Raw genomic sequence first — 14,674 nt, forward strand, 5'->3', positions numbered from 1 at the left:
TGAGGGCACAAAACGAATGAGGCTTTTTCTTTATTTTACAAATTTATGACTCATGCACTACAAGATTGTGACCAAGTTGTTACTGCATAGCTAAAACTCAAAACCATTTTATATAAAATAAACCAGTTAGCAACCTACAATTTAACCACCTCAGTTACTTAGTATAAAAATACTCATCAAATAACCACTCACGCATTCATCTCGTGACACATTAAATAATCCATATCGAGCTAATTTTACATGTCTTAAAAGTGAGACAAGTCATGAATCTCACAATCATTGCCCCTTTTAGGATTAGTAGATGCAACATGGGAGGGTTAGTGATATTGATATGCATGATTTTGTCATGGATATTCTTGCATAGATGGAGTCAAAGGAACAAAAAAGGACCCAAAACTTGGCCATTTCTTGGAGCTGCAATTGAACAATTGATGAACTATGATAGAATGCATGATTGGCTTGTCCAGTATTTTTCCGTGTCCAAAACTGTTGTGGTCCCTATGCCATTCACAACTTATACATACATTGCTGATCCTGTTAATGTTGAACATGTTCTTAAGACCAACTTCAATAATTATCCAAAGGTAATCGTTTTTTTCCTTCACTTCAATACCCCCTTATTGATTATCCAAAGGTAACACTCTGAATTTTAGTTTCAACCTAACTCAAGAATATCCAAGCATGTTATAATCAATTTAGAACCTTATCTAAAAGTGGAACCAACTTATGGGAAAAATTTGGGTGTGGAATCATGTTTAATGTTAATTTTCTTTTTACTTGCATTAAATTAATTCTTTTGATGGAAATACTTTTGATTATGAATGCAGGGTGAAGTGTACCATTCATATATGGAAGTTCTACTAGGACATGGGATATTTAACGTCGATGGAGAGCTTTGGAAGAGACAAAGAAAAACTGCGAGCTTAGAATTTGCATCAAGAAATTTGAGGGATTTTAGCACCAAAGTTTTCAAAGAATATGCTTTAAAACTCTCAACCATTTTAAGCCAATCATCTTTTCTCAACCAACAAATAGACATGCAGGTACTACAAATACAAACATTCTTGATGCTTATAATTTGGTTTAAACGCACTTTTGATTTCCCTATATTAACTGAATTTGTAGGAGTTATTGATGAGAATGACATTAGACTCCATATGCAAAGTTGGTTTTGGAGTGGAAATTGGAACATTGAATCCTAACTCACCAAAGAATGCTTTTGCTCAAGCTTTTGATACTGCTAATATAATTGTAACACTTCGCTTCATTGATCCCTTATGGAAAATTAAGAAAATTCTAAATCTTGGCTCAGAAGCACAACTTGGTAAGAGTATCAAAATCATTGATGATTTCACTTACTCTGTAATAAGAAGAAGGAAGGCAGAGATAGAAGATGCTAAAAAGAATGGCCAACAAAATCAGGTACTATATATCAATATTATGGTTCTAAATTGTAGTCGTGGTCGTAGGTATGGTTACGATGTGAACCTTAATATTGCGCCAAAATGCTAGCAAATGAGGCCGCAATTGTAGCTGTCATGTCTTTGTAAGGACCTCTAAAAGTTATGTATTGTGGCTGTAACTACGGTCGCAGACCACAATTTAGAAATATGCAACTAAACCAATAGTTTGGTGTTCAAAGTCTAAGCTAACATGCATATTAACGAATAACTCTTATCTTATTAAAAACAGATAAAAAATGATATATTATCAAGATTCATTGAATTGGGAGAAGACCATGCAAGTGACAAAAGTTTGAGAGACATTGTTTTGAACTTTGTGATTGCTGGTAGAGACACAACTGCAACAACTCTATCATGGGCTATATATATGGTGATGACACATTCCCATGTTGCTGAAAAACTTTACATGGAGCTCAAAACTTTTGAGCAGAATCAAGCAAAGGAAGAGAATTTTACCTTGCCTCAATATGATGATAAAGATGACCCTAAATTATTCAATCAAAGAGTTGAACAATTTTCAAAGTTATTGAATAAAGATTCACTAGAGAAGTTGCATTATTTGCATGCAGTCATAACTGAGACACTAAGATTGTATCCTGCGGTTCCTCAGGTATGCATTTTTTGGATCTAAATATGGTAGTTTTGTAATGAAAATTGAAAACATGAAACATAATCTCTGTTGGAACAGCAACTAGTAACAAAAGATTAAATAAGAGAACGAAAGAGAGAGAAAATGACACGATATTTGTTAACGCAGTTCGGCCAATTTTGCCTACCTCTGCGACTATAGAGCAGCTATAGTTCCGTTTTTATTTCTGTGATAAGAATTAGGGTTTCAGTGTTACAAGTTGTGTATATAGTACTACTACGATTCAGTTTACATATAGGTGCTAAAAATGTTGTTTTAAATATATCAATAACTAATAATGTTTTTGTGTAAATATCAATTGTTGATTGTAGGATCCTAAGGGTGTGATAGAGGATGATGTGTTGCCAGATGGTACCAAAATAAAAGCAGGAGGGATGGTAACTTATGTTCCATATTCAATGGGAAGAATGGAGTATAATTGGGGGCCTGATGCAGCTTCATTTAAACCTGACAGATGGTTCAAAGATGGTGTTCTTAAGAATGAATCTCCATTCAAATTTACAGCATTCCAGGTAAATAATTTAACCTAGGTTATTTTAAATTTTTCGTCGTGCTTTCAGGAATCAAACTCAGGTTCTTTTTATCGGAAGTAGGGGTGGGAATAGGTCAGGCCGTCCGACAGGGGCCTACGGCCTAGCCTATTTAAAGCCTAACTCGGCCCAGCTCATTTATTAACAAGGTCAGGCTCAAGCTTTTTATAAGGCCTATTTAATTAAACAGGCTAGGCTAAGGCTTGCAAAAAAGTCTATTAAGCCCATCAGTCCGGCCTATTAAGCTTTTCATATATAATATATCTTTCATTATTGATATTTTTGAAGTTTTTTTCCATAAACACAAGCTTTCATATGATTGGTTATTTAGTAGCTGAAATATTGGTGTGATTAGACTTCGTAAGAATTCATTATTTAGTAGCAAACATATTTGTGTGCTTTAGGCCTTAATAAGTTTTGGCCTATTTAGGAGTAGGCTTACATGTGTTGCCTGACCTTAGCATAAAATAGACTTTTAAATAGGCTTTCAGGCTTCACCAGGCTTTTAAAAAGGCCAGGCCAGACCTCGAAAATGAGTCTATGACGGGTAATAGGTCAGGCCCAGGCCTATAATTTTTTAAGTAGGTCAGACTTAGGCCTTACAAAGCCCGGCCTGGCCTAGCCCATTTCCACCCCTAATCGGAAGAGAGAGTCATGTTGTCAATTCTCTACCATGTCGATAGTTAACATATTTTTTGAATTCATAATAACAATGTAATTGTGAGAAGGTATTGCAAATTTTGAACCAAGATGTGAAATTATCAAACACCTAAATTTTATTTTCATTTTGATTGCACAGGCAGGGCCAAGGATATGCCTTGGTAAGGATTCTGCATATCTTCAAATGAGGATGGTGTTGGCTATTTTGTGCAGATTTTACAAGTTCAATTTGGTGCCTAATCATCAAGTGAAATATAGAATGATGACTATTTTATCGATGGCGCATGGATTAAAGGTTACCGTTGAGAAACGTTCTTGAGATGCTTAGCTTCCTTATATTATAATTCAACCAGTGACTCATTGATTCGATTAGTAACATATGTTGAATAATGAAGTAAGAACTTCTTGTGAATTATATTTTTATACATAAAAAATTTATATTATAATTCAACCAGTGACTCATTGATTCGATTAGTAACATATGTTGAATAATGAAGTAAGAACTTCTTGTGAATTATATTTTTATACATAAAAAATGTAGTTCTAAATCATAATGGTTTTATTTATAATTTTGCTGTCTTTCTCTACATTTTAACTAATGAACCACCTCCATATAATACTAATCTATTCTTGTATTGTTGATAAAATAAATATTTATGATATATGTTTATATGAGAGTAATGTTTTGAGATTTGATTACCTCGTACAAAAGATGTGCATTTCATGCTTATAGAAAAACTGTGTGCATTTCATAAAGCCTTTTGACACAAAAGAAGAACATGGTGAAAAAAGAAATTAAAAAAATAATCTGGGTAAACATAATTATTATAAGGGTTAAATATGTTTTTAATCCTTATAAAATTACAAGCTTTCAAGTTTAGTCTCTACAAAAAAATTTATTCACTTTTAGTCCCTATTTACGTTTTATAGGGACTATTTTGGAGGACTAAAAGTATCCATTTTTTGTAAAAAAAAATCAAAATCAAAATAGGGACTATTTTTACAAACTACAATATTTTGGAGGACTAAAATTACCTTTAAAATTTCATAGGGACTAAACTTAAAAACACATGATTTTGTAGAGACTAAAAACATATTTAACCTTTATTATAAATATAGATATTGGAAAGCTTAATTGTGCATCTACTTACATCAACTCTTAAAGTTAAATCTCTAGCTTTAAGTTCCACAAAAAAAAAAAAAAAACTCTATCTTTAAGGGTTAGATAGGACAAAATAATTGGAAAGAAAATAAAATAAACATTAGAAATTAATAATAATAATCATAAAAAAAAAATCCAAATGAAAACCAAATAAAAAATGTACAAACACCAAGATGATGCATGATAATTGTTGTCTACATGACAGTTGCTAAGAGTGGACCTTCAACTATGGAATTGAACAAGATTCATCCTTTGGTGACGAGGAACATTCCATATACTTTTGCGGTGAGTGAGTCATTCCTTAAAGTGAATTTCTGGGATAACGATAAATTTGATGAAATCGATGTGATGTTGTTTAAACTCCAGTATAACGGTTGAGTTACACTTCTGTCTTTTTTTATTCAAGGAAGCTAGAAAATGCAAATAAAGAACATAGATATGAGCATTGGCGTTAGGCATGGCAATGGGGCGGGGTGGGGACGGGTTTTACATTCCCCATCCCCATACCCGATTCTCATATACTTACCCGTTACCCTACCCATACCCAACGGGGATGGGAAATTGAACCTCATCCCCGTCTCCAACGGGTTCGGGTATCCCCGCTCCATCCCCGTCCCCGCATTGAATAAATTTTTTTAGTAAAAAATAGAAGATTTTTTGCAACCCCTAGATAAATATTGTAATGCATTATCCAACAATATGTCCACTTTAACATTTGTTAGACCGATTGATTTAGTTGCTCCTTTAAATATCAATGGTAGTTTTTATAACACGACAATTATCAAATAAAATAACATGACATATCAACATAAAATAGTTTTATGCATTCGGGACGGGTTTGGGTATGGGTTCGGGGTGGGTACCTATATACCCGTTACCCGTCCCATACCCGTGTTTTGAAATCGGGGAAAACCCAAACCCATACCCAAACTCAGTCAAAACGGGGAAAACCCGTCAAATTGGGTTTGGTTCGGGTGGGTAACCACGGGTATGGGTTTTGTTGCCATGCCTAATTGGCGTTGCCAGGAGGACTCTAGACCAGGGGATCCAGGCTTTTTAATTTCATAATTTTTTTGAGTGAAATTTCAAAAATTTCTATTATTTTATAAGAGTCAGGTCCAAAGGTGGATCTAATTGTATTTTTCATCATTATAAAATTCATTTTTTATTAAAAATGGTAAATGTTTACTTTTAGATTTTTTTTTTACAAAGGTCCATATCAGGCACCTTAATGGTAAATATTACTCCATCTGTCTTTATAAGTCGTTTTGGAAGAAAAAAATGTCTCAATTATAAGTCGTTTTACAATGCTAATGAAGAGGTAATGCTACTTTTTTTATTATACTCTTAACTATTTTTTTTATTCTCTTCTTTTAATTCTTTAGTTTATCTTCCTCATACCATTTATTAAGGATAATTTTGTAAAACAATTCATAATAGCTCTTTCGGATATAAAATTAAAGTAAAATTACACTTTTAAGTAGTATAGAAAGTATCAATTTAGAGGTAGAAATATAGAAATGCCTCAAATAAAAGTAGAGATAATTGTGTAACGTTAGACTTGAAACTATGGTAAAAAATAATCACCTTTGCCTAGTGTTTACGTCTTGAATCTTAAGATGATTCCATTATTTGGGTTTGATCCATAAGGTTATTTTTTTTAGTGATTTAAAAAATGTTAATAATATGCAAAGGTTAAAGAAATTAATTTTTTTTTTTGAAGAAGCCAAAATGGAATATAAACGTAAGAAAATGAAAAATACATATACCGGTGAGTGACTGTTGTATAGCAAAAGTAGTCAAACAGAAATAGAAGTTGGTCACTAGGTGCAAGCGTGCAGTAGAAGTGCAGCTTTTAGTGTCACAAAAGAGAGAGGTGATGAAATGAAGGGTGCAAGAGTTATATTTGATGGTGTTCAAACCAGAAAAACATAGGATTATTGGGGTAAATCCAAGAAGTTGAGGGGGCTCACTTGAATAATCTCTGGGGTAATAGGTGGCTCCGTCACTAGATATGAGAAAGAAAAGAGGGTGTAAAAACTTTTTGAGGTTAGCATCGGTTCGATTCATCGGACCTTGGGATCTTATTAAAAACTAAGAACTGAACCAAACTAGCTCGATTTAGGTTGGTTTGGTTCGGTTTTGAACCAAACCAAACCTAACAAGGTCAGATACTTTTTCGGTTTGGTTCGGTTTAGATTTTTGGTTTCATCAGTTTTGTTTAAACCACTTACACCCCTAAAAATGGTGTTGTTTGTTTCATTTGGTGTACTTGAAAATATCATTGTAGTTTGTTAGACTAACAAATTTTGCTTATTGTTACTACCTAAATTTAGGTAACTATTTGAGGTTAATATTTCGAAGTTGCTAAATTTTCCTATTATTTCTTAAAACAACTTTAACAGACTTGAAGAAATTTTGTATATATAATCACTTCCATATATCTCTACCTCTCCAATATAAACCAAAAAACATTTCTACTTCTTATCTCTTTTTTTCATTCATTCGAAGTTTGTCAAGAATATTTAACTACATCATGGTATCTAAGGGTCCCACTTTCATCCTATGGCATTTTGTTCTGGCCATTGTGATTACCATATTTTTCACTTCAAAATTTAGTTTTGCCAAAAAATCCAAGTTAATGGGATTGAAAATGAACATGATTGATCAATGTTGGAGACCAAATCCTAAATGGAGAAAACATAGACAACAACTAGCGACTTGCTCTGTAGGCTATGCTGGAAAGATGACAAACAACATTGGTAAGGGTCTCATCCATTATAAAGTTACTGACCCAAATGATGATCCTATAAATCCTCAACCTGGTACGTTGAGATATGGAGCTTCTGTAATTCAAGGTAAAGTGTGGATCACATTCAAAAAAGACATGAACATTAAACTCATGAAGCCCCTTCTCATCAGCAGTTTCACAACAATTGATGGTCGCGGAGTCAATGTGCACATTGCTGATAATGCATGCTTAATGATATTCAAGGTAATCACCATATACAATTAATTACGCTTTAAAAAAGAGTTATTAGAAAGAAAGAAAGAAAATTGGCAAAAAAAAAAAATCTCTCTAAATTTAGTGATGTATTTAGAAAGGAACTTCGCATTTTTCCTCTCAAAATTTATTTTACTAATTGTAGCTATATGTAGTATGAATTCTATTTCATATATTTGTAACAATTTTGTATTTATTTTATAGGCCACCAACATAATCATTCATAGCATTCGAATTCATCACTGCAAAGCTCAAGCACCAGGGATGGTGATGGGGCCAAATGGGAAGGTAATTTCATTGGGGCAAGTAGATGGAGATGCAATTAGACTCGTCACCGCTTCTAAAATTTGGATTGATCATAATACACTTTATGATTGTGAAGATGGTCTTCTTGATGTCACACGAGGTTCTACTAATGTGACTGTTTCCAATAACTGGTTTAGAGAACAAGATAAGGTTATGCTTCTTGGGCATGATGATGGATATGTGAGGGACATAAACATGAAGGTTACTGTCGTGTACAATCATTTTGGACCAAACTGCAACCAAAGAATGCCAAGGTAATGTATTGATGTTCATAAAGTTTTTTAATAATAAAATTTGAAGTTATACAATATAAAAATGTAAATTTATTAGCCAATATTGATTTTTTTATCGCTAAATAACATTTCAGGATTCGTCATGGATATGCACATGTAGCCAACAATCTTTACTTAGGGTGGATGCAATATGCCATCGGTGGAAGCATGGGGCCAAGCCTCAAAAGTGAATCTAACCTCTTCATAGCACCTAAAGTTGGGAGTAAAGAGGTAATCATATTTAGCAATGCCGTTAATTTAAACTTGTTAATGACTAATGAAGATGAATTTACCTATAATTAATAATAAATCACACGATTGAGTTTCGATATTTGTATATATAGTTTTTTTCTTCAATTTTACTAAAAAAAATTGACACGCTTTTTCTAAACTTTTTTTTTCTAATTATATTATGTGTTTAGGTAACATGGAGAAAAATTGGTCATGGAAATGGAGACAAATGGGAATTTCATTCGGTAAGAGACGCTTTTGAAAATGGAGCCTCCTTTGCAATAACAAAAGGAAGTCGTGTGCCAAAGCCAAATTATAACAAAGAACAGGGTTTTAAAGTTGTTGATGTTAAATCTGTTAGATCATTAACAAGATCATCAGGTGCATTTCAATGTAGTAGAACCTCTATATGTTGAACAAAAAATCATATAGAATATTGATCTTGAAGCAAGGTGCATTTCAAGGTTTTGTCGAACAATACATGACATCAGCCATGTTGATGGTCTAAATAATTTTCAAGTATAGGTCCAATGTAGACTATTTATTAAAATGATTCACAGTATACTCACCACCATTTTAATACCATTCTAATATTTATATTTAATTTACGAAAGTTTTCTTAGTAATCCACCAATCATGACGTTCTATAACCCCTGTACTATATTGCGTAGAAAATCTGATATAACAACATGGAGATTGTTATGTCTCGACTTGCAAGTTCTTATGAATGAACTTTCATGTTTTGAACAACTATTATTATTTTCAATAAAAGACAATAAAAGAATATATACTAACAGAAACTATTGGCAGCATAAAACATGCTAAGAATAAGAAATACAACAAGTTTACAGGATTATTCAAAAAAAAAAAAAAAAAACAAGTTTACAGGATGAAAGCAAAACACCAAAAATAATTATACAAGGTGCCTAGTGCCTACGACAAAATAGTAACTCAATGTTAATGAATCTCAATACCTAAAAAATGAAGGGGATGTGTATTCCAAAGATGGAAATCAAAGGAAACTCCTTGAACTTACATTAAAATCATGTTGAGCAAAAATCAAATTATTAATGTACTTCCAATCGACCAAATGCATGATAGCCATAGAGAATAAAGGATTTCGTCTATTGCTTTGCCATGACACACCAAATGATAAACATGATTGTCGTGTAAAATGCTATTATTAGACAATGCACAACTAACATCCGACCAAATCAAAACATTTGACCACACCTTGCCAAAGAAAGAACATTTCAAAAAATAAACGTTGTGACGATTCCTACACTTTTCAACCTCCCGCATAAAAAGAGGTATGAAAATCGTTGAAAAATTGCACAAAGTCGTCTTTAATTTCCTCCCAAAATTCTTTCAGAAATCCAAGTTTAACCCCATCAAGATCATGATTTTTTAATCTCTCACAACCCTACACAACCTGCAATTTTAACGCTTCATAGTCAAAAACACTTTGAAATGATAGTGAATTTAATGACGGCCTACATACGCTTCTCTTCTCAAAATACTCATTCAAGTTATTTCCTAGGGTTCTTCGAAATTATGTTTGAAATATGAAAGTTATTACTTCTGATTGACATTTACTTATTTCACAAATCATAAAAAAAATACCATAAGTGAAAGAAAAAATTGCAATGGTATCAAATTAATCTTATTAAGTATTTATATTCATGCGTAAATGTTTGGCACATTCTATTGTCAAATTTGCTTTGACTAATCGAAAAAAGGGTGTGGCTCGAAGATATTTTAGTTAGACAAAAAAATAAAAAATAGCATACATTGTCAAATGCAAACCTTTCAAACCAACTTAACTAGATTACTGACTAAATTTGAATCACCCTTACAACACACTAACTTAATTGAAAGCCTTTAATGATACAGCATTCAACAACTCTCTAAACTCTTTAAACCTCTCTTTCCTATATTCATAATGGAATTGTAACTTGATCTCTATATGTTTACTTCTGGCATGAGCTATGAGATTCTTAGCTAGGCTTTTTGTTGATTTATTGTCCACTAAGAGTGTTGAGGTAATATTTAATCTTTTTTTTTTTTTTGGGAGGTAATATTTAATCTTAATCATTAATCTCTTGTATTTCATACTCCCTCCGTCCTATTTTAAATGACCTAGTTTAAAAATGTGTAGTGCTCATATAACATGTTTTGACCATATTTTTCTGCTAATATATAAAGACAAAATATAACATATAAGATGTTGTTGGATTCGTTTCGAATAATATTTTCAAAATATCAAACTTTCATATTTTTTTCTAACAGATTATTAAAGATATTTAAGTTCAAAATTGTACATTGTTATACGTGACAGAATCAACTGTGTCATTTAAAATGGAATGGAGGTAGTACTATTTATATTTACGATTTTACTCTAAGCGACAGAGGGAATAAACCGAACATGTTTTTCATTTGTAACCAAAAAAAAAAAACGAACATGTGAATGGGCTGATTGTGAAGTGTTTTGGCGTTATCTGGGCCCAAAGCAAAGTTTGAAGAAATAGAGGTAAATGATGAGAAAATTGCTCTTTAGACCCTCCGCGCTGCTCTTTAGTCTTCCTCTATTTTTACTCTTTTTTCTGAAAATATCATATTGGATCATCTCAAAATAAAAAAACTAAAAAACAGAATAGTGGATTATCTCAATAAAAAAAATTGAACAAAAAATAGCCATTACAATACTATCTCAAAATAAAAAAAAACGAGCGAATGTTGTTAGGTAAACAAATGAGGCTTTGGATTTAAGAGTTTGGGAGTTACCGTTTGCTACATTGTTGTTAGGTAAAAATGTATATTTGGGAATCTTCAACTAACCATTTTCCTCATTGATTGAATCTTCAGTAACCTTCTAAGTTGAAATGAAGTTGCTTAAAACTCGAATATTCCAGCAGTGAAGGAAACAAGCACAACCAAAATAGATAGTAACACCTATCGCTGTTACTTTTAGTTGAAAAAAGGAACTATTAGCCCCCACCCAACAAATCATTCAATGAAAATACTAGAAAATATGAAATGTATAGCTGAAAATATACTTTTTTGAAATGAAATGGTAAAAAATTTAATGTATTTTTTTATGGCAAATAATGAGATTTGCTTAAAAAAAAAAGTAACAATCGCAAGCTTCTACTTTCAATAGACGACATCAGCCATGTTGATAGTCTAAATAATTTTCAATTGTAGACTCACCACCATTTTAATACCATTCTAATATTTATATTTAATTTACGAAAGTTTTCTTAGTAATCCACCATTTTAATAATCATGACGAAAGTTTTCTGCATGAACTTCCATGTTTTGAACAACTACTATAATTTTGTCCGGTTACTAAAGAAAATACCTAAAACTTCTACTCTTATATATACTACGTTTTTTCAATAAAAAGAATATATATTAACAGAAACTATTCGCATCATAAAACATGCTAAGAATAAGAAATACAACAAGTTTACAAGATGGAAGCAAACCACCAAAAATAATTATACAAGGTGCCTACGACAAAATAGTAACCCAATGTTAATGAATGTCAATACCTAAAAAATGGTGAGGATGTGTACTCCAATGATGGAAATCAAAGGAAACTCCTTGAACTTACATTACAATCATGTTGAGCAAAAATCAAATTATTAACGTACTTCCAATCGACCAAGTGCATGATAGCCATATAGAATAAAGGATTTCGTCTATTGCTTTGCCATGACACACCAAATGATAAACATGAATGTCGTGTAAAATGCTATTATTAGACAATGCACAACTAACATACGACCAAATCAAAACATTTGACCACACCTTGCCAAAGAAAGAACATTCAAAAAATAAATTTTGTGACGATTCATACACTTCTCCCGCACAAAAAGAGGTAGGAAAATTGTTGAAAAATTGCACAAAGTCGTCTTTAATTTCCTCCCAAAATTCTTTCAGAAATCCAAGTTTAACCCCATCAAGATCATGATTTTTTAATCTCTCACAATCCTACACAACCTGCAATTTTAACGCTTCATAGTCAGAAACACTTTGAAATGATAGTGAATTTAATGACGGCCTACTTACCCTTCTCTTCTCAAAATACTCATTCAAGTTATTTCCTAGGGTTCTTCAAAATTATGTTTGAAATATGAAAGTTATTACTTCTGATTGACATTTACTTATTTCACAAATCATAAAAAAAATACCATAAGTGAAAGAAAAAATTGCAATGGTATCAAATTAATCTTATTAAGTATTTATATTCATGCGTAAATGTTTGGCACATTCTATTGTCAAATTTGCTTGGACTAATCCAAAAAAGGGTGTGGCTAGATGATATTTTAGTTAGACAAAAAAATAAAAAATAGCATACATTGTCACATGCAAACCTTTCAAACCAACTTAACTAGATTACTGACTAAATTTTAATCACCCTTACACCACACTCACTTAATTGAAAGACTTTAATGATACAGCATTATACAACTCTCTAAACTCTTTAAACCTCTCTTTCCTATATTCATAATGGAAATGTAACTTGATCTCTATATGTTTACTTCTGGCATGAGCTATGAGATTCTTAGCTAGGCTTTTTGTTGATTTATTGTCCACTAAGAGTGTTGAGGTAATATTTAATCTTTTTTTTTTGGAGATAATATTTAATCTTAATCATTAATTTCTTGCATTTCATACTCCCCCTATTTTAAATGATTTAGTTTAAAAATGTTTAGTGTTCATATAACATGTTTTGACCCTATCTTTCTGCTAAATATATAAAGACAAAATATAACATATAAGATGTTGGATTCGTTTTGAAGAATATTTTTAAAATATCAAATTTTCATATGTTTTTCTAAGTGATTATTAAAGATATTTAAGTTTAAAATTACGTGACAGAATCAACTGTGTCATTTAAAATGGAATGGAGGAAATATTATTTATATTTACTATTTTACTCTAAGCGACAGAGGGAATAAACCGAACATACTTTTCCTTTGTGACCAAAAAAAAAATGAACATGTGAATGGGCTAATTGTGAAGCGTTTTGGCGTTATCTGGGCCCAAAGCAAAGTTTGAAGAAATAGAGGTAAATGATGAGAAAATTGCTCTTTAGACCCTCCGCATTGCTCTTAAGATTTCAGCTATTTTTACTCTTTTTTCTGAAAATATCATATTGGATTATCTCAAAATAAAAAACTAAAAAAATAGAATAGTGGATTATCTCAATAAAAAAAAATTGAACAAAAAATAGCCATTACAATACTATCTCAAAATAAAAAAACGAGCGAATGTTGTTAGGTAAACAAATGAGGCTTTGGATTTAAGAGTTTGGAAGTTACCATTTGCTACATTGTTGTTAGGTAAAAATGTATATTTGTAAATCTTCAATCAACTAACCATTTTCTTCATTGATTGAATCTTCAGTAACCTAGTAACCTTCTAATTTGAAGTTGCTTAAGACTCAAATATTCCAGCAGTGAAAGAAACGAGCACAACCAAAATAGATAGTAACACCTATCGCTGTTACTTTTAGTTGAAAAAAGGATCTATTAGCCCCCACCCAACAAATCATTCAATGAAAATACTACAAAATATGAAATGGATAGCAGAAAATATAGTTTTTTGAAATGAAATGGTAAAAAAATTAATGTATTTTTTTATGGCAAATAATGAAATTTGCTTAAAAAAAGAGTTTCAGCGAGTTGGTTTGAAGCTCCAGAAGAAACCTCAAGACTCAAGTAAAGCTTACAAAGGTAACGAGTTTCTCATATTGACAGTGAGATTCGAGTTCAGACATTTGTGAAATATGAGTTATATCCTTAACAACCATACAATCTACTTTGATAAAGAAATGTTTTCAAGATTTCACATTTGCTACCTAAAAATATTTTGTTTTTATAATCCACCTAATATCTTTGTAGGTCTCTTAAAAACTTTGTTAGGCCTCATTAAGTTCTAACCATTATTTTTGGGAATTTGTTTATCTCGATGGGCACATCACTTTCTTTTATTAATTTTTTGTCTATTGGCCACTATGTTCCATATCTACCTTCATATGCATTATATAATACTATTATTGTTTCCTCCATACTCCAACTCCATGTGCTTCTTGCTCTATTTTTTTTCTTCATCTCCTCTAATGGCCATGCATCTTATTCCTCTAAAAAACTAATAATAATAATAATAATAATAATAATAATAATAATAATAATAATAATAATAATAATAATAATAATAATAATTATTATTATTATTATTATTATTATTATTGTTATTATTGTTATTATTATTATTATTATTATTATTATTATTATTATTATTATTATTATTATTATTATTATTATTATTATTATTATTATTGATTTAGTTTCCACTAAGAGTGTGACTATATCATTTAATATGTTTT

General features: G+C 31.3%; 2 protein-coding genes across 2 annotated transcripts; both read left to right on the forward strand.

Moving 5' to 3' along the window:
* The first annotated feature begins 221 nt into the window (after window positions 1–221).
* LOC146919920 (cytochrome P450 704B1-like) lies at window positions 222–3,751 on the forward strand. The gene is made up of 6 exons (XM_085713303.1): window positions 222–584; window positions 828–1,043; window positions 1,126–1,422; window positions 1,693–2,073; window positions 2,424–2,624; window positions 3,442–3,751. Exons 1-6 carry the CDS (start codon window positions 264–266, stop codon window positions 3,619–3,621), a joined length of 1,596 nt encoding a protein of 531 aa, XP_085569429.1. The 5' UTR covers window positions 222–263; the 3' UTR covers window positions 3,622–3,751.
* A 3,101-nt stretch (window positions 3,752–6,852) lies between these two features.
* On the forward strand, window positions 6,853–8,890 carry LOC146919921 (putative pectate lyase 4). Its single transcript, XM_085713304.1, has 4 exons — window positions 6,853–7,459; window positions 7,673–8,028; window positions 8,142–8,277; window positions 8,469–8,890. The coding sequence occupies exons 1-4, from the start codon at window positions 7,001–7,003 to the stop codon at window positions 8,691–8,693; spliced, it is 1,176 nt and encodes a 391-aa protein (XP_085569430.1). The 5' UTR covers window positions 6,853–7,000; the 3' UTR covers window positions 8,694–8,890.
* The last annotated feature ends 5,784 nt before the right edge of the window (window positions 8,891–14,674 follow it).

This window comes from Medicago sativa, chromosome 5 (assembly GCF_051527215.1).
Source record: "Medicago sativa cultivar Bolivia chromosome 5, Bolivia_mono, whole genome shotgun sequence".
NCBI lineage: Eukaryota > Viridiplantae > Streptophyta > Magnoliopsida > Fabales > Fabaceae > Medicago > Medicago sativa.

Bases quoted from the DNA above. Each gene is read 5' to 3' on its own strand.
- LOC146919920 (XM_085713303.1), top strand. From the start codon at position 264: ATGAATCTCACAATCATTGCCCCTTTTAGGATTAGTAGATGCAACATG. The intron at 1,423-1,692 runs GTACTATATATC...TATTAAAAACAG, and splicing joins AGAATGGCCAACAAAATCAG to ATAAAAAATGATATATTATC. The intron at 2,074-2,423 runs GTATGCATTTTT...TGTTGATTGTAG, and splicing joins TGTATCCTGCGGTTCCTCAG to GATCCTAAGGGTGTGATAGA.
- LOC146919921 (XM_085713304.1), top strand. From the start codon at position 7,001: ATGGTATCTAAGGGTCCCACTTTCATCCTATGGCATTTTGTTCTGGCC. The intron at 8,029-8,141 runs GTAATGTATTGA...ATAACATTTCAG, and splicing joins TGCAACCAAAGAATGCCAAG to GATTCGTCATGGATATGCAC. The intron at 8,278-8,468 runs GTAATCATATTT...TTATGTGTTTAG, and splicing joins CTAAAGTTGGGAGTAAAGAG to GTAACATGGAGAAAAATTGG.